The sequence below is a fragment of the Microcaecilia unicolor genome, chromosome 4 (genome assembly GCF_901765095.1).
Source record: "Microcaecilia unicolor chromosome 4, aMicUni1.1, whole genome shotgun sequence".
Classification (NCBI taxonomy): domain Eukaryota; kingdom Metazoa; phylum Chordata; class Amphibia; order Gymnophiona; family Siphonopidae; genus Microcaecilia; species Microcaecilia unicolor.
In genome coordinates, this window is record NC_044034.1 from 36,616,810 (window position 1) to 36,637,632 (window position 20,823).

Sequence of the window (20,823 nt, forward strand, 5' to 3'; positions counted from 1 at the left end):
CCTCTTATAATCAAATGCAATAAAGTCTGCTGAGGAAGGACGAATTGGGGAAGGGGGGGAAGGGGGGACATCAATATGCAAAACTCTGAGCAAATGTAAGCACTCATAAGCACTCATATCAAAAGTTATATTGAATAGGAAGCCAGTAGTAATGTTAAAAAAGAAAAAAAGTAGTGACATGATTGAACCTTGTAGCACACAAGAGAATTCTTATGGTCATGTTTCGCACAGATTGTATGCATTGAATAAGTGACTGAGGCAAACCTGAGTATACAGTAATAGTTCAATAAGAAATGAGAAGTGCATGAAGAAAGGTCATTTGTGAGGGTTCATCATGCAAGAAATGATTGTGTAGTGCTGACTTAAATACAAGTACTAAGCAAAAGCTACTGGGCCAGCAACATGCGTTTTTCCACCGGTTCCAGCCAGTCTAGTGATCACGGTCTTCAGTGAAAAATGCACAAAGGAATTCTGCCATGAATGTTTTTCCATTCATGGTAGCAGCCAATGGGCATCATAGGCAAATGAGCTGATTACCATTCAAACGTGCATTCCGAGCAATGAACAGCCATTTCCGAGCACTGCAGACACAGGAACGCCTTCCTCTGGTGTGGAAATTTTTACATAAGATCAGGAGATGCAGTAGCATGACGGAGGCCTCTTAGTGGAGCATAGGAGAAGTATGTTACAGGGTAGGGGAGGATGTGGCAGTGGAGGGGGGGTTATCATAGAAACTACTATGCTTGAGTATTTTCTCCCAGCTGCTGCATAAAACATAAACATGGTCTGGAGCTGTAGGGCTGTGATCACCTCTTGGGCACTAGCTGAACTGAACATAAGAACATAAGAGTAGCCATACTGGGTCAGACCAATGATCCATCTAGCCCAGTATCCCATTTCCAAATGGTGGCCAAGCCAGGTCAGAAGTACCTGGCAGAAACCCAATTATTAGCAACATTCCATGCTACCAATCCTGAGGCAAACAGATGCCTCCCCATGTCCCAATAGCAAACTATGGACTTTTCCTCCAGGAACTTGTCCAAACCTTTTTTAAACCTAGATATGCTAACCACTGTTACCACACCCTCTGGCAATGTCAGACCTGTGAGTTCTTGTATCAAGTAGACCGCTGCTGAGCCTGGTACTCGGACCAGGTTCTGCTTGGCGGCCGGACAACCCCAGGTTTCACCTGCACTGACCGCCGTTTCCTAGGTGTGGGCGGCCTGCAGGACTTACGAGACAGAGCTGGAAGCGGGGTGGTGAATGTATCGGCCAGGCAGGCAGCAGGCAAGAGAGTGATCCAGGTACAGGCAAAGTCAATAAGGCAAGCAGCAGGCAGGGGAGTAATCCAGGTACAGGCATTGTCAACAGGCAAGAGAGTAATCCAGGCACAGGTAAAGTCAGTAGGCAGGTTTGCGCAGCGCTGCGTACGCTTTGTAGTGCTATAAAAATGCTAAATAGTAGTAGTAGTAGGAGCAGGTCAAGAGGGTAATCCAGGTACAGGCAAAGTCAATAGGCAGGCAGTAGGTCAAGAGAGTAATCCAGGTACAGGCAAAGTCAGTAAGCAGGCAGCAGGCAAAAGAATAATCCAGGTACAGGCAAAGTCAGCAACGAGGGACAAGTAGATAAGAAACAAACTACTGAGCAAGTAACACCTACCAAAGTATAAGCCGAAGCATGGAGTCCAGGAAGAGCTCAGCTGATAAAGTGCTGGCGTTTGACATCAGCAGGAACCAGCAGTGAGAAGGAGCACAGCCATAGGACAAGAGCAGGGGAAGGAGGAACCAGAAGACCAATGGGAGAGAAGCAAGGGAAGCCAGGCAGTGGGAGAGCAGACACAGGTGGGTGGAAGCAAAGCAATCAAGGAGTCTGGAAGCCAGGCAGAGAGAGAGCAGACACAGGTGCATGGAAGCAAAGCAATTAAGGAACCTGCAACCACCGCTCTCTGAACAAACCCAGAGAAGAACTACACACACATGGCTCAGGGCAGTGCCAGTCAAGTGTGCGTGTCGATGGGCCCCGTGCAGCCCGAGGACACCGCTTGCGTTGAGGTAGGGGACATGACAGGCAAAGAGTTCCAGAGCTTAACTATTCGTTGAATGAAAAAATATTTTCTCCTATTTGTGTTAAAAGTATTTCCATGTAACTTCCTCAAGTGTCCCCTAGTCTTTGTACTTTTGGAACAAGTAAAAAAAAAAAAATCAATTTACTTCTACTCGTTCTACACCACTCAGGATTTTGTAGACCTCAATCATATCTATAAGTACATAAGTATTGCCATACTGGGACAGACCAAATGTCCATCAAGCCCAGCATCCTGTTTCCAACAATGGCCAATCCAGGTCACAACTACCTAAAAGATCCCAAAACAGTACAATATGTTTTGTTTTATGCTGCTTAATCTAGAAATAAGCAGTGGCTTTTCCCCAAGTCCATTTTAATAATGGTTTATGGACTTTTCCTTTAGGAAGCCATCCAAACCTTTTAAGCCTGCTAAGCAAACCAATTTTACTACATTCTCTGGAAACGAATTCCAGAGTTTAATTATAGGTTGAGTGAAGAAATATTTTCTCCAATTTGTTTTAAATTTACTACTTTGTAGCTTCATTGTGTGCCCCCTAGTCCTAGTATTTTTGGAAAGAGTAAACAAGCAATTCATGTCTACCCATTCCACTCCACTCATTGTTTTATAGCCTTCTATCATATCTCCCCTCAGCCGTTTTTTTCTCCAAGTGAACAGCCCTAGCTGCTTTAGCCTTTCTTCATAGGGAAGTTGTCCCATTCCCCTTTATCAAGAATTCATTCCCACTGTTTCCATGGTGCGACCGCACCTCGAACACTGTGTGCAATTCTGGTCACATCTCAAAAAAATATATAGTGGAATAAGAGAAGGGCGACAAACCAACACCGCCACCTCTCGCACTATGCCCTGCACACAACCAAGGACCAGATCCAAAATGGTTCCCTCTCCTGTCGGTTCCTGGACCAGCTGCTCCAAGAAGCAGCCGTTTACTACATCTAGTAATTTTATCTCCCTGGCACTCCCTGATGTAACATTTATCCAGTCAATTTCGGGGTAATTTAAATCACCCATTATTATAGAGTTGTCCAATTTGCCAGCTTTCCTAATCTCTGTAAACATTTCATCTGTCTGTTCATTCTGTCCCGGCAGACAGTAGTACAGCCCTGCAAGAATACTCCTTCCTTTCACACATGGAATTTCTATCCATAATAATTCCACGATGCTGTCTATGTCATGAGGAATGTTTATTTTATTTGACTCAACTCCCTCAAGCTAGGTCCTGCTGTACCTGCTAGAGGCTATCTGTTAATGCTGTGGTACAAAGTTCAAAACTAGGGGGGAAAGTGTATGGAGATTAGTTGATAAAGTTTGGGTTTTTTTATATTTTCATTCTACCTACTGCTAACCTACAATTCCTCCTTTAAACCCCAATCTAAGTTCCCAAAGCACAAAGCAAAATAATGTTCACTTACTAGAAAAATGTCCTCTTCTCTCAGAAACTTCTCAGAAATAAAAAAAATAGAAATGGGCAAAAAGATGAGGACAAAATCCCTACACACATAGGCGCCCGGTATAAGAGGCTTGGAGAGGCTAAGCCTCCCCCCTGCTGCAGCAGAATGGATCAGCTGTGGAGTCCAGCTGCTCTGAGGGGATTAAATTGTTGATTTACCTCCATCCTCACAGCAGGAGCTGCAGTGAAAGCCCTCTAGCAGTTGTAGAAATTGGTTTATGGTTTGTTTACCTTACTGCTGGGAAAGCAGGGGGGGTTGGCTGGAGGTGTCCTGGGTTGCCAGGGAGATGTTTAAGGAGGATAACTTCCTGACCTGCACTGAGGACAGATAGCAGCAGAACGGATACTGGGCCAGCATGATCAGAAAAAAAGTCACCAGACAACAAAGGTAGAAAAGATCATTTTATTTTCATTATAGTGTTTGGAATATGTCCACTTTGAGAATCAGGTGCTCAACATTAAAAGTTTATATTTATTTACTTATTTATGGCATTTTATCCCACATTAAACATGAATTAGGGTGTTTTGTGGCTCTACATGAGAATTGTGATGATATGATCCCTTGTTTCATATTGTTGACGGTCTGCATTTTCCATATGGGTGGTATATTGGTGTATTAGGTCTGCCCAGTGTAATATTTATGGTACTGTAAGGTTCTGAGTGTGTTTTTGGACAAAGTTGTGCATAGTGTTTTGCAGTTGAGCGATTGTGGTTAGAATATGCTTTGAGCAACCACTTTATTCTTTGACGTACGATACACACCTAATATCTAAATTTAATAAAAGGTATTGTGACTTTTATTTTTATTTATTTATTTTTTCTGCGTGTTATCAGACAGTTATGGATTTAAGCTCCACCCCTGGCCCCGCCCCTAACCCCACCCCCTTTAGCCTCCCCAAACAATTGGGCCACCGACCGCCTATGCCTGCACAAACCAAAGGCAGCCAGCAGTGGGTTTAATTGGACTTCATTTAGCGCAGCAGTACTTATTTCAATAGTCACAGAACACTGGACATCAAAACATAGCACTTCTTTTATGTGCTAAGAACCAGTGGTCATCCATATCAGTCAGATGACTACATCACAGCCACCCATTGCATATTGTAAAGAAACTAAAAATAAATAGAAGCTGTAATAACTGTTGCACTCAATTTCCTTATTAAACCCCTTGGGAAAAACAGTATTCCATAAAAAAAAACAATTAAACATTGTTCCCTGTTAAGCAATAATCATGAAATGTTGCTTCCTCGAGCTAAGGTTATTACTTTGAAAACTACAGATTGCAAACCATGCTAAGTATGATGCTGGTCTTCCCATTGCTCCACAAGAGGAGTTGGTTCTTTATTCAACCGAAGATTACTCAGTTGATCTATAATCTTCTGCTTAATCTTGTTCTTTTTCTTTTCAATATATTATAAATTACAAGGACACATAGCACATTAAACATTACATTACAACAAACTTATATACCACTCTTTATCAAATTGTTCTGAGCGGTTTACAATAAGAAAAAAAAAAAATCAAGGCAGACCCTTGGAAGAACTACAAGCATATCAAATTAAATAAAGAATGCAGTCTCTACTAATTTTTATCATAACTCCTGTCTAGGTACACAATAACATAAGTACATAAGTACATAAGTAGTGCCATACTGGGAAAGACCAAAGGTCCATCTAGCCCAGCATCCTGTCACCGACAGTGGCCAATCCAGGTCAAGGGCACCTGGCACGCTCCCCAAACGTAAAAACATTCCAGACAAGTTATACCTAAAAATGCGGAATTTTTCCAAGTCCATTTAATAGCGGTCTATGGACTTGTCCTTTAGGAATCTATCTAACCCCTTTTTAAACTCCGTCAAGCTAACCGCCCGTACCACGTTCTCCGGCAACGAATTCCAGAGTCTAATTACACGTTGGGTGAAGAAAAATTTTCTCCGATTCATTTTAAATTTACCACACTGTAGCTTCAACTCATGCCCTCTAGTCCTAGTATTTTTGGATAGCGTGAACAGTCGCTTCACATCCACCCGATCCATTCCACTCATTATTTTATACACTTCTATCATATCTCCCCTCAGCCGTCTCTTCTCCAAGCTGAAAAGCCCTAGCCTTCTCAGCCTCTCTTCATAGGAAAGTCGTCCCATCCCCACTATCATTTTCGTCGCCCTTCGCTGTACCTTTTCCAATTCTACTATATCTTTTTTGAGATACGGAGACCAGTACTGAACACAATACTCCAGGTGCGGTCGCACCATGGAGCGATACAACGGCATTATAACATCCGCACACCTGGACTCCATACCCTTCCTAATAACATCCAACATTCTATTCGCTTTCCTAGCCGCAGCAGCACACTGAGCAGAAGGTTTCAGCGTATCATCGACGACGACACCCAGATCCCTTTCTTGATCCGTAACTCCTAACGCGGAACCTTGCAAGACGTAGCTATAATTCGGGTTCCTCTTACCCACATGCATCACTTTGCACTTGTCAACATTGAACTTCATCTGCCACTTGCACGCCCATTCTCCCAGTCTCGCAAGGTCCTCCTTTACAATGAATCTAGAAATCTTTTATGAAGTAGTTTTTTCAAGTTTTTCCTAAACAGAACATAGTTGGAAAGTTGATTAAAAGAAGAAGATACCAGCTTCCAAATCTTAGTAGACTGTACAGCAAACAACTTGTCATATATGGAGAATCTCTTGATATCCTTAAAAGAGTAAAATAAGTGAAATGACAAATTCTTCAAAGCTTATTAGATGTACTAAATTTGATAAGAGAAACTAAATATTCTGGACAAACTCCTAGCCAGTCAGGTTTTCAGGATATCCACACTAAATATGCATGTGATAAAATTTTCAGGCACTATTCCATTATAGGCAAATCTCATGCATATTCCCTGCAGGTCTCCTGAAAGTCTGACTAGCTGGGTGCGTCCCTAGGACTGGGCTGAGAACCACCGATTTAGAGCGCTGCGTAACCCTGGTAGCGCTCTAGAAATGTTAAGTAGTAGTAGTAGAGTGACATGCTGTATGTGATATTGGGAAGTAACCATCAGCAACTTTTGCAATATGATTGTGGTCACAAGTCTGAGCACAGATATATATTTTAAATATTTTTCTTTAAATTTAATATTCTGTTTTCAATAACATTTTTACTGTTACTGGTGGCTTCCCAGGTCTTTGTGATTAATGACTTTTTGCTTTTGAATGTGAAGTTTTGAAATTGTGTAAATATAAATTTTTTCTTGATTTATTCACAATTTTCAAATTCTTTTTGGATAAAAAAAAAAATTCAGGTACCACTATGGAGGCAACATTTGCACCATCCCTGGCAAATTTATATATTGCAGTTTTTGCGAAGCAATGGATAAGTCTGTCTCCTTTTCTATGCTGTATGTTGGATTGGTGCCAGAACAGTGACATTCTTTTTGGAGGAAGGGAGGGGGCAGGCAGAGTCATTTGCAGCCTTTTCTCGGTTTGGTTGAATTCATGGAAGTCAACTGTATAATTTAGTACTCAGCAACTGAATTATTGGATGACAGGTTTTCTAACCTGTTTATTCCAAACCTACTCATCATAATACATTGTTACAATATGATAGTTACTATCCACAAAACGTTAAAAGATGGCTTGCCAATTTCACAGTTTTTACACTTTAGACAGAAATGCTCTTAGAAAGAAGATCATGTTCAATCACTGCTGTTAAAAAAAACATCTGGCTGAGACTAAGATCCTGGGAGGCATCCCCCTGCGAAACTTCAAACCACAGAGCCATGGGCCATGCCCAAGGCTCAGGGAGTTTGGCTCAAACGTTTATAGTTTATTCAGTGGCGTTCCTAGGGGGGCTGCTTCAACTCTCGGCGGCCATTTTGAAACGCCGAGAGCCGGACTCACCAGGACAGGAGGATGCAGGGCAGCTAGCAGCTCCGGGCAGGAAAGAGGGGGCTCTTTCCTGCCCCAAAGAGGTACCTCTAGACCACCAGGGATTGGGATAGCAGAGTAAGGGGAGGGGAGGGGGAGGAGAGATGACAGGGGGGAGGTGAGGGCGTGGAAGGGGCGGGACAGGGGACGAGAAAGGGGCAGCTCCCCCCAGCGAAACGACATCCCCCCCCCCCGTGCATCTTTACCTGCTGGGGGGGAGGGGGGTGGCGGCGCGCGTCTGTCAGCAACGCTCGTTCCTTGCTCCCTCTGCCCCGTTACAGGAAATAACCCGATACGGGCCAGAGGGAGCAGAGAACGAGAGTTGCCAACAGACGCGCGGCCCCCCCCCCCCCCCAGCGGCGTGCACCCGGGGCGGACCGCCTCACCCCACCCCCCTTAGTATGCCACTGAGTTTATTAGAAATTTACTATACCACCTAGGCTAACTGGCAGGTCTCAGCTGTTTACAAAAATCAAAAATTTCAAAACATAAGAAAAAAAGGAAAAGAACTACAATAAATTGACAGGACAGGTATATAGACAGCAAAAACCAAGCGCACCTCAAACTAGGGTTATGGATGGGCTGTGGGCAGGCAAGGGAAGCGTAGAAAGGGAAGGGAGAGAGAGAGAGCGCGTCATAGGGAGGGGAAGGAAGAGGGAACAGTAAGGCAACTATGGCCAACCCCACAAGAGGAACTTAGGATGGGTGAAAGGCTTGGGTAAAGAGCCAAGTCTTCAATCCGGATTTGAAAACCTTGAAAGAAAGTTCTGCACTAATGTGCAAGGGGAGTGAATTCCAGGAAGACAGGGCAACGAAAAAGAAGGCATGATGCCTGGTTGACTCTAGCTGGGCATGTTTGGGGCCAGATAGAAGCAAACAGTGATCACTGATAGAGCGTAGCAGCCGGACTGGAGAGTACGGAATAGTAAGAGAGGATAGGTAGAGAGGGTAGCCCATCCTTTGAGTTTTAAATGTTAAGTGTTAGCAGTGATTTTTTGTAGGAAAAAAAGGTACCGGTACTCATTATGGGTGGGGCCACCACCTATGGCTCTGCCCCTATGATAAGTAACGCTGTGGCTCTGGGCACTAGATATGAGTGATTTACACGCAATTTGGAATGGACAGTTATGCACTGGTTCTATTTTGAATAAGCACAATAAAATTTTCAAAATTTTTTTTTGTTTTTTCAACAGGGGTTTTTTAGTCTATGATGATTTGTTGTGCGTGCAAATATATTTGCATGTCAATGAACTTCTTAGTTGCTGTACTAGTTGAGACTTTTCCCCCTTTTTTGATTATTGAAATTTTGATATAGAGACAGTATCACTCTGCTATTGAGGTTTTTTGTTGTTTCAAAATTTTCAGCAGTTGTGTTGATCTGAATGTGATATTGTGATTGATCTGCCCCTATGATAGCCACACTCATGTTAGCCACACCCCTTGGCTCATATAAGCAGGCATCATTGAAAATATTATACCAGTATAGGAGAAAAAAATAACTTGAATTTTTTCATTATAAATAATTTCTGTAAGATGTTACAGCTCCATATACCCAGTGCAAAATAAGATAGCGGGTGTAAATTCTCAAACTGGACATATTCCAAACACTAAAATGAAAATAAAATGATTTTTTCTACCTTTGTTGTCTGATGACTGTTTTTCTAATCATGTCGGTCCCAGTCTCTGATTCTGCTGCTCTCTATCTGTTCCCTTAACTCCGTTTCCAGGGATTCCTTTCCATTTATTTCTTTACTTTCCTCCTTTCTTCTTCATTTCTTGATCTACATTCCATAGGTAAAAGCTGGGTCCTCCGCAGACTTGACTGGAGGAGGTATACAGTGGATCCAGTTTTTACCTATTTTCTCCATCCATGTGCAGTTTTCTCCTCTTTTCCCTTTCCCTCATCTCCGTCAGTATGCATCTCCTTCCTATTCTTCCCTCCCCTCCATCCATATGCATCTCCTGTCCTTCCTCTCTCTTCCCTCTCATTCATCCATGTCCAGCATTTCTCCTCTCCCCCTCCCCTCCATCCATGTTCATCTCACTTCCTCTCTCTTTCCTCCTCTCCATCCATGTCCAGCATTTCAACTCTCTCCCCGCCCCACCATCCATGTGCATCTCCTTCCTCTGTCTTCACTCTCCTCCATCCAAGTCCAGCATTTCTCCTCTCCCCCTCCATCTGTGTGCATCTCCTTCCTCTGTCTTTCCTCCCCTCCATCTGTGTGCATCTCCTTCCTCTCCTTCCCTCCCCTCCACTCCATCCATGTCCAGCATTTCTCCTCTTTCCCCTCCCTTCTATCCACGTGCATCTCCTTCCTGTCTTCCCTCTCCTCCATCCATGTCCAGCATTTCTCCTGCCATCCCCTTCATCCATCCATGTCTAGCAACTCTCCTCATTCCCCTCCCCTCCATGTCCAGCAATTCTCCTCTCTTCCCTGCCCTCCTCTCCCATTCATGTCCAGCGATTCTCCTCTCTCCCCTCCATCCATGTGCATCTCCTTCCTCTCTTCCCTCTCCTCCATCCATGTCCAACATTTCTCCTGCCCTCTCCGCCATCCATTCATGTCTAGCAACTCTTCTCTCTCCCCTGCCCTCCCATCCCATCCATGTCCATGATTCTCCTCTGCCCTCCCCTCCCAGGTTCAGCGATTCTCCTTTGCCCCTATCCTTCCCTCCCATCCATGTCCAGCGATTCTCCTTTGCCCCTATCCTTCCCTCTCATCCATGTTCACCGATTCTCTGCCCTCCCCTCCATGTCCAGTGATTCTCCCTTTCCCCTATCCTCCCCCTCCCTTCCCCCCTATCCTCCCCCTCCCTTCCATGTCCTGTGACTCGCCCCAGCCTCCACCTGCCCATGAGATCGCTCCAACCCCATCTCCACCTGCCGGCCCTCAGCTCACCAACTTTCCGTTCTGCCCCCTGCAAATCTAATGTTTACCTAAGTCACAGTGCGAACCGGCAGTAGTGAAAACAGCAAGCAGGCAGGTTTGCCTCCTCCTCATCACTTCCCTGCCCTCTCAGCACAGCTCAAGCTCAGCATCTCGCTTTCGTCGTTTCCCTGCCCTCTCAGCGTCCTGCCTTCATGGAAAGAAAATTACATCAGAGGAAGGCGGGTCGCTGAGAGGGCAAGGAAGCAACAAAGGTGGGACGCTGAGCCTGAGCTGTGCTGAGACTGGGCAGGGAAGCGACGAGGACTCAGGCGAACATGCCTGCTTGCTGTTTTCACTACCGCCGGTTCGTGCTGCGACTTTGGTAAATATTAGTTTGCAGGGGGCAGAACGGAAAGTTAGTGAGCCGGCCCTCAGAAAAAAAAGGTGCCGGTACATTGTACCGGCGCGTACCAGCACAAAAAAAAGCACTGAATGTTAAGAGTTTGATGGATGGTATAGAAAGATCTCTGTAAACCAGCATCAAACAGTTTTGTCTTTGTTAAGCACTAACCTGTAATCTGTAAGCCAACCTAAGATCAAGTTCAGACAGTTATGAAGTGGACCAAGAGACAGATTTGACGGACTGGTAGGAAAGAGTAATAAGATATCATCTTCCTTTAATGAACTTGCACTTCAGAATGCAAGAAGCAAAGTGAGAGCAGGGGGTCTGGCTGATTGCTAAACAATCTCCGAACAATGCACCAGCATCTGGTGCTATATTTGATCTTATTAAAACAGAAAACTAAGAAATTGGCCAGATGTGTTTTATAACTACGCAACAGACAGCAACCAGCAGACACCACAGTCAAAGTTCTAGATACACAAATGATCAAATCTTTTTGTGTCACTGCTTCCTTACACAACTTTTCTGTCAGTTCATGAGCTAACCATATAGCTAGCTCAAAGCACAACAGCTGGGCCTTTTTATACATTTCGTCAATACCTGGTGTATGAACACTCTTGTGTAGAATGAAAGTAATAATCATCACAGGAGTCTTATGATAAAAACTACTGTTCCACAATTATGATACTTTTGGTATATGTAGTTTTCTATCTCACAGAGTTTACAAATTTTATTGCATTAAAATGTTGTTCTTACCTTGCAATCCACTTTTATCCAGGAAATTACTTAAATTAAACAATGTGTTTCTTGAAGCCAGATACTGGATAAAACGCTAAAAATGAACAAATCAATTGAAAATTTTGTTTATTATATTCAATTAAGCAAATATTTTGAATCATAAAACATTAAAATTTCAGCTATGTGATCAAATATGCAGACCATTTACTTAGATCTTCATTCAGTTCTCAAGACCCTTTATTAGGGTGGCTTCAGATTCTAGGATTTAAATCAAGAAATAAACAAACACGCACAGATAACATCCCCTCCCCAGTACAGAAAGAGTAAAATAAACACTTATTAGCTAAAACAGCAAAAGCAACCCACTTCCAAGTATTCTTTCACCCTCCCCTGCCTGCTTTAATTTCTTCATATTTTGGAGCCTTTTCCACACTGATTCCTCCTCAACTGCACAAAGTATACATATTTGATACCACTAGAAAAGAATCCCGAGCGATGACACTTGTACCACAAAAACATTATAAAATAAAAATCAGTGTTTAATGACCACATAATGCCTAATTAGCTATAAAATAAGCATCTACATTTACAATTCATAAACACTGAAGAATAGAAGCCATAATTATAAGCATCTACATTAATTATTGTTACTAGACTTCTTGACACTAGGAAGAACTGTTTTAGAAATGGAAAAATGTATGTCTTACCTGATCATTTTCTTTCCTTTAGTCCTGCCACACCAGTCCAGACAAATGGATAATCGTGCTCATCCACCAGCGGATGGAGACAAAGTAGTTCTGTGTGATTTGCTCCTTTTAGGGCACTGCACAGTTGTAGACCTCTCATTATGATGACTAGCCAAGCCCTGGTGTTCCAAGCCATACCATGGGGAAAGCGGAGCCAGCAGAGAGTGAATGCAAACTCCATCCAAAGAAAGACAAAAGCAGAACACCAATCCTACATTGGCCCCACAAGCTGACCCTGATCCAGGAGGGGTACAATGAGCCAGTATGAGACTGAGTAAGGGAGCTACATCTTCAACCAACTGGCAGGTAAGCCCTGTACGAAGAACAGAGGCCCTTGTGGACTAAAGCATGAGAATAAAGACTTCTCAGAAGGAAACCTGCAGGAAAAAGAAAACAAACACAATGGGAGGGTTCTGGACTGGTCTGACAGGACTAAAGGAAAGAAAATCAGATAAGACAAATTTTTCCTTGCTTTATGTCCTCACCAAACCAGTCCAGACAAATGGGATGTGACAAAGCAATACCACAAAAAAGGGTGGAACAACCGTGCTGACATAAATGCAGCATGCAACGCCTGGCCCAGACAAAACGGAATGAGCCAGAAATGCCGGAAAACAAACAGCCAACCTGCAACAAGAAAGAAACGGTTCAGAACATCGCCTATGGCCCAAGAGCAGAACCCCCAAAGAGAGAGAGAGAGAGAGAGAGACCAGTGAAGGAAGATGACCGGCACATTCCCAAACGGCCCACTGAGCCCAGGGAATAGGAAGGCTACAAATCGCCCACAGAAGTCTGGAAGGATGGGTGCACCTAGGCTGAGAAAAAACAACTAGCTATGCTTCCCAGTCCAGGGAAAACCAGATGTAGGTAATCTGGACACCAGGAAGTTGGTAAAATATTGATACCATAGAGCAAAACGGGAATGCACCCAACACCCTCTGTAGAGGACCTTCTACCCTGCTCGATTCAGAAACTCCCAGAGGGGTACAAGCCAAAGGGTGCTAAGTGAGTATGCATCATCCAAAGAAGTATGAGAAGACAAAACCAAGTACCACGTCAGCCGCATCTGCCAACCCTCTCTTGACCACTACATCCTCAACTCTGGTCACAGCAGAGAATCATGCCACAGACCATCACAGACTGCCTTACTACTACTACTAATCATTTCTACAGCGCTACTAGATGTACACAGAGCTCTGTACACATTATAAGAAGGTGCTTTCTAAGTCCCTAGAGGGCACACAATCTAAGTTTTTGTATCTGGGGCAACGGATAGTTAAGTGACTTGCCCAAGGTTACAAGGAGCTGCAGTGGGAATTGAACCAGGTCGCCAGAATGAAAGCCCATTGCACTAACCACTAGGGTACTCCTCCAAAGGGGAAAACACTCCGCGGAGGTCACAAAAAGGAGTCGAGGAAGCTCAAACCAAGAACCTCCCCACAGGAGCCAAAAGCTGAACTGCTGGCCAAAAAGCAAGGCGTCATCCAGATCTGCCCCATATTGTTTGTTTGTTTTGGGGTTGTTTATTTATTTATTTTTTTAACAGCAAACCAGCTCTAAGAGCTGGAACCTACATAAGAAAAAGCGATTAGCTCCAAACCCACCAGAGCTGTGCCGCACAGCAAAGCAGCCTACACACTGAAGGGAGAAGACTGGGGACTGAGAGAACCCACAAGGGCCAGTCGTAAATGAAAGACCACCACCAGCAAGCAGATAGCTGATTCAACTGCAGCTAGCTGAACTCTTGGCAGAAAAAAACATAACCAAAAGAAGGCTGCACTCAAGAACTGAGGGCTAACCACACAAACTAGAGCTGGGCAAAGCAAGGACTTCAAGGTGGTGTCCAGCCCATTCAAAAGCCCAAGGATGCATCCCCCTCCCAAAGGAGCAGACTGAGCTGGAGGACCTGATCCAAACTGAGACAGCCATGATTAAGTCAGCCCCCCACCCAAGAACAGAAGGCCTCACATCACCGGGACCAGATAGAACAAAGCCCCCTAGCGATGAAATAGGGCAGCCCCACTGACCTGAAGCCTGCCAGCCTGGAAAGAACAAATGAAAACAGAACAGGTTCTCAGAGACCTGAAGGGATGAAGTGCTGCAGGCCCCAACCACACCCACATGGGCCTGGGCTGGGCTAGGCTAGATCAACCCTCTCCAAACTAAATGGAGGGGAAGTAGGGTAGCTGCAACTCACAGGACATAGGAGCCGCTGAACAAGCAACAAAGACCTGGCCCGCCAACCCATCGGAGATGCTGGCAGTGGAGCAAAACAAGAGTTCCGCACTACAGGAGAGAGGACCGCTACAGCTGTGAACTACAGGAGAAGCCAGCCACTCCGAAGAGAGGAGACTGGTGCCACTGTGAACCACCAGAGAAGTCCGCAACTCTGAAGAGAGGAGATAGGTGCAGAGATTCTGGAGATGCCTGCAATCCTAAAGAGAGGAGCCAAGTGCAGCTGTGAAATACCGGAGATGAAAGCAACTCCAATGAGAGGAGCCAGGCATGGCTGAGAACCAGAAATTCCTGTAATTCTGGAGAGAAGACAGTTGCAGCTGTGACATATTGGAGAGCTCTGCAATCCCCATAGGGAGGAGACAAGCGCCGCTGTGAAATACTAGAGATGTATGCAACCCCGAAGTGAGGAGACAGGCGAAGTCATGAAATGCCTGAGATGATTGCCACTCCAAAGAGAGGAGACAGGTGCCACTGTGCAATACCAGAGATGTCTGCTACTCCAAATAGAGAAGACAGGTGCAGCAGTGCAAGCCTGGAGATGCATACAACTCTGAAGAGAGTAGATAGGTGCAGCTGTAACATATTGAATAAGGCTGGAACCCTCAAAAGAGAAGGCCGGTGCATCTGTGAAACACCAGAGACATCTAATTCCGAAGAGAGGAGACCGTTGTTGTTGCGCAATACCGGAGCCACCAGAACTCCAAAAAGAGAAGACTGGCACCACCACAAAATATCAGAGAAGACAGCCCCTCAGCAGAGAGGAGCCCAGTGCAACCAAGCAATAATGGAGAGGTCTGCCACTCAGAAAAGAGGAGACCGAAGTAGAGGCATAACATCAACGAGGTCTGCAACTCAGAATAGAGGAGACTGGTGCTTCTGTGAAACCCTGAGAATATCTGCAACTCAGAATAGAGGAGACTGGTGCTTCTGTGAAACCCTGAGAATATCTGCAACTCAGAAGAGAGGACATTGGTGCAGTTGGGAAACATCAAGGAAGCCTGCAGCCCAGAGGACAGGAGACTGTTGGAGCTCTGAAGCACCACAGATACCTGCAATGCCAAAGAGGGGAAACTGCTGCCATAGGATCACAGGTAACGGTAGCAACTCAGAAAAGAGGAGACCGCCGAAGCTGTGAAAAACAGAAGACATCCCCGCTCAGAAGAGAGGAGGCTGGTAAACCAAGAGTACAGAAAAGACCTGCACTCTGCAGAGGGGCACCTCAGTAGCCCATAAAATACCAAAAACGTCTGCAACCAGGAGATTGCAGAGGCTCTGAAAGATAGTACCTGGCAATAACTCATACAAGAGAAGTCCACTGAAGCCCAGTAACAGAAGACATCTGCAACACAGCAGAACAGAGCCTGCTAGAGCTACGAAACACTAGAAAAGCTGCCTCTCCTACAAGGAGACTGCTGCCACTCAGTGAAGTGCAACTCACTGGCAGTACCCTGAAAAGGACAGTTGCAGCTGCAGCAACCAACAGGTGATGTCTCAACAGAATAGAAGAAAAGAGAAGCTACAACTAGAAAGGGGATGAGAAACCCCTAACCCAGAAACAGAAAAAACTGCCCCAATACCATCCAAATCTTGGGCGACTGCAGCAGCTCTATCATGCCATGGAGAAACAAGTAATATCGGAGAACTCAGACCCAATCTGTCATCCCAAGAGATGAGGAGAAAGCTGAACCAGAAAGGAAGAAGACGACCTTCGCAGCCTGAACCACCCGCCAGCCCCAGTGGTCCAAATGGCCCGCCTGATACAAGACCATGATGTAGCAACCGCCCACAGGCAACTGAAGAAAAGTTCAGTCACGCAAACCACCCTGGCCCTAGGAATTCACCCAGACTGGGGCAGCAGCACACAATCAGAAAACAAAGGAGCACTTGGGCTCCACCTGTGGAGACCCATTTGCCTGGGCACCATTCTTTCTTCAGTACAAAAAAATAAAAAGTAACGCTCAGCTGCTGCATAGAAGACCAAAAGCCAACACACTCAAAGTATTTGTCGCAAAAGAGAAGTCCATCCGCAGAAGGGAAAATTAGGTTCTTACCTTGATAATTTTCTTTCCTTTAGTCACAGCAGATGAATCCATTAACTGATGGGTTGTATCCGCCTACCAGCAGGTAGAGATAGAGAACACTGAAAGCACATGGTGTTCCTGGACGCCCAGCCCCCTCTGCCTTCAGTATATGAAATTTCCAAAGCAGAGTGAATAAAAAAGGCAAAATAACAAACTTTCCTCACAGAGAACAAACGCCCCTGAACCGGAGTAATAACCAAACAAAGGAGGGACGTTATCAACCTCCTGCAATAAAAACAGCATGAAGTAACTCTGATAGCTTGTCTTCAAGTACTCCTGATGTGGCACAATGTCTGTATGCAACTTTTGTACAAAAACTAAAGTCAGACAGGGAGGGATCATGGATTCATCTGCTGTGACTAAAGGAAAGAAAATTATCTAAGTAAGAACCTAATTTTCCCTTCCTTGTCATCAACAACAGATGAATCCATTAACTGATGGGATGTACCAAAGCACTCCCTAACTAGGGTGGGAACAGGCAACTCTGCGAGCAAGCACTTGCACTCCAAAATGCACATCCTGTCGCGCTGCCACATCCAGCCTATAATGCCGCACAAAAGAGAGTGAAGAACCCCAGGCAGCCACACGACAGATCTCTTGAAGAGAAAAGACACCCATTTCAGCCCACGAACAGGACATTGCCCTCGTAGAGTGCGCTTTAAACGCTTCAGATGGCAACCGCCCTGAAAGCAGATAAGCAGAAAAAATGAATTCCTTAAGCCAGTGAGCTATAGTGGCCTTAAACGCCGGAAACCCCTGTCGGGGACCTGTCAACAGAACAAATAAATGATCAGAATTCCTAAACTCATTTGACATCTGCAGATACTGCCACAGAGCCCTGCGGACATCCAAAAGGCGCAATTGCCCAAAGGAGTCCGGAAACTCCTCCTTACAAAAGGAAGGAAGAAAAATGGGCTGGTTCAGGTGAAAAGCTGAAACCACCTTAGGCAGAAAGGAAGGCACTGTACAAACAATTACCCCGGATTCCGAGAACTGTAGAAAAGGATCCCGACAGGAAAGAGCCTGAAGCTCAGACACTCTTCTTGCCGACGTCATTGCCACTAAAAAAGAATGTCTTGAGAGTCACATTCTTCTCAGAAGCCCGTTTAAGAGGCTCAAACGGAAATCGCTGGAGCGCCTTCAACCCGAGCTCCAGGTTCCAAGCTGGACGGGGCGACCGCACAGGAAGATGGAGACAAACCGCCCCTCTGAGAAATCGGACAAGATCCGGATGTGCAGCAAGGGACAAGCCAGAGACGTTCCCCCGGAAGCAGGCCAATGCTGCCACTTGAACTCGAAGGAAATTGTAGGCCAGGCCCTTTTGTAGCCCGTCCTGCAATAAGTCCAGCAAAAGCGAGACTGTTGCCAGAGTCGGCGAGACCCCTCAGACTCCCCAAAACTAGACCACGGGGGAGAACAGGGTGAAAAGTCCCCCTCAGACGGGGTATTCACTCGTCTACACTTAGCGTCAGCCAAAGGCTCGGGGGAAGAAATACAGTCTCCAGCAGACGCTGGGCTATCAAGAACTGGAGGCAACCCAGTCCGAAAGGAATTGTCAGGAGCCTCAGGCAGTGCTCTTTTTAACTTAAAAACCTTATGCAACAGCAGCACAAATTCAGGGGAGAAAGACTCACCCTGTACCTCCGCCTCCACATTGAGGGAAGCAGAGACAATAGCTCCTCTAGAAACCTCGAAACGAGGCGTCCCCCTGCACTCAGACCCCTCCGCAACTGTGAGGGTCGAGGCACGCAGCACCTCCAAGATGGCACCCGCTGCCAACTCCGTCGGGTGGGAAGAATCACCGCCCGCCATGCTCGTGCCAGCATTAGCATCTAGGCAGCATGAGCTGCAAAGCCCCGCTGCTGATCTGCGTTTCTCAGTGGGAGCAGCGCTTAACCCCTTCAGCAGCCATCAAATACAGAAAACAAAATGGCGCCTTTGCACTAAAATTTACCCCGCACAGAGCGCTCTCAGCGGGAACCTCCCCGGAGGAGCTGGGCACCACTCTCACCTCAGGAAACCGAGTCAAACGAGCTTCGGTCAAGCTGCACTGAACCAGGAGAAAGCGAGCCTCCCTTTATTTCTTTCACTGTGAGGAAAGTTAGAGGCAGGCAGCCACAGAGGAACTCCGGGAGGAGGGGGAATGGGGTAAGGCAGGGACAGGGAAAACCAAGTATGCCTTTAAAGTGGGCACCACCAGCCACAACACCCCCCGCTCTACTGGCAAAGCACAGGAGCCACCCTAGGCAGAAATCTAGGTGCTGAGAAAGCGACGTCCACACCTGCTGGGAGATAGAGATATACTGAAGGCAGAGGGGGCTGGGAGTCCAGGAACACCATGTGCTTTCAGTGTTCTCTATCTCCACCTGCTGGTAGGCGGATATAACCCATCAGTTAATGGATTCATCTGCTGTTGATGGCAAGGAACAACAGAGTTCAAACGCTACACTCTGTAAGTACCAAAGGCAGGAAAACGCTTGCCCTTGCAGACACCCCATGACCGCCAAGAAAGAGACCATGGTGCCAAAAACCAGACTGAAAAGTGGAGGGAAAAAAGAAACAGCGTACCCAGGTCAGCCGCCCGCGCACTCCCTCAGTCAGAACGGCCTGTGCATGCAACTGCCGGACAACGCAGTAAAATTTACCTCCAGAAACTGGGGCACCAAGCCTCTCCAAAACCACACAGGTGCCAGCAACACTGCTTGCGAAGTCCACAAGTAGGAAGGAAGGAAAGCAGGGCAGGGATCCCGCACCACCAGGTTTTCCCCAGCTCCAACACGGCAACGCATCTTCAAATGGAGCCTCTTCCTTTGGCAAAAGATACTGCTCAACTGACGCATACAGAACCCCCCCCCCCCCCCCCCAGGCTAGGAGCTGACTGAGTAATCTTAGATGGGAGCTGCGTGAACCATCCACTGGAGACAGAATATATTGGGGCTTGGCTAGTCGTTATACTGAGAGGTCTACAGCTGCGCAGGGCCCTAAAAGGGACAAATCACACGGAACTACTTTGCCTCCATCCACTGGTGGATGAGTATGACTACCCATTTGTCTGGATTGGTCTGGCAAGGACATAAAAAAACTCAATCTTCTGGTCACTTAAATAAAATTCTGTTATTGTGACTTGTCTAGCACCCTCTTCAAAAAAGAAAATAAAAACTTTAAAGAATTATTTAAAATTGACATCACATATTTCTACAGCTGACTTTCTAAGACAGCAATAATATTGGAATACAGTTGTACCCTATCACCATTAGCCCATAACAACATGCTCCACAGCTCCAAGCATTAGTTCAATACTGATAACACTATCCTTTCGTTAGAGAGACCCATGGAGTATTCAGTCCTACAAAGGACAGTTTAAAAGGCGGGGAGGAAGGTGTCAAATATGCTATCCCCTCCAACTTTTACCACAGTACATGCTCTAACAGGAAACATATCAGAGGAAACAGAAAGTGAAACTGCCATTCCATTTCAAACCATTTCATGAGGAACTAGGCTGAAGCTTGCGAAAAACACTGGACAAAATAGCACCACTTAAAAACACCCGAGACCCTGGTTCAACAATGAGCAACTGCATATGAAAAAACTATGCAGGAGACTTGAAAGAAAATAGGCCAAAACATGGAGAAAAGCTGTAAGAATGTACAAACACAATATTAAGAAAACCAAAGCGGAATACTACAACACATACATGAACACAAAAAAAATATTCGAACTCATGAACAATCTAAAACACAGGTCTTACTGGCATCAACTGAAACATCACCTACTGCAGACGAGTTAGCTCAACACTTAGAACAAAAAATAACAAAGACAAGATCTAACCTCACCATACCACAAACATCCATCACTGACCTTCTACAAGACTGCGAAACCAACACCCATACCATGGCAGACAGTTTTGTCCACATTCGACCCACCCAAAACGAGCGAGCACAGTAAAGGCACCACTGACTAAATACGCACATGCGAAATTCTGCTAGACAACTGCCCCAACCACACGATGAAAAATCCACCAGATTGGTTCATCAAATGCATCACCAAACATATCACATACATGTTAGCAGAAGGACAATTTCCAAAAGATAAAGGCAAAATCATTCTTATTCCAATCCCCAAGATGCAACCAACAAGATCAGCGATCTTACAAATTACAGACCGGTGGACTCAACATCACTATTGACCAAAACGATGGAGGGATTGGTAACACAACAACTAATGGAATACCTAACACAATTCTCAATCCTACATAAATCCCAATCAGGTTTCAGACCACAGCATAGCACTGA

The 20,823-nt window shown here is 45.5% G+C and overlaps 1 protein-coding gene across 7 annotated transcripts in view; it reads right to left on the bottom strand.

Annotated features, from left to right (window-relative positions):
• Positions 1-20,823, bottom strand: part of PICALM (phosphatidylinositol binding clathrin assembly protein) — a 224,713-nt gene that overhangs the window by 164,634 nt on the left and 39,256 nt on the right. For all 7 annotated transcript variants that reach the window (XM_030200139.1, XM_030200142.1, XM_030200141.1 and 4 more), the window contains exon 3: positions 11,485-11,560. In XM_030200139.1, the coding sequence (XP_030055999.1) occupies positions 11,485-11,560 (76 nt within the window). The remainder of the gene's footprint in view (positions 1-11,484; positions 11,561-20,823) is intronic.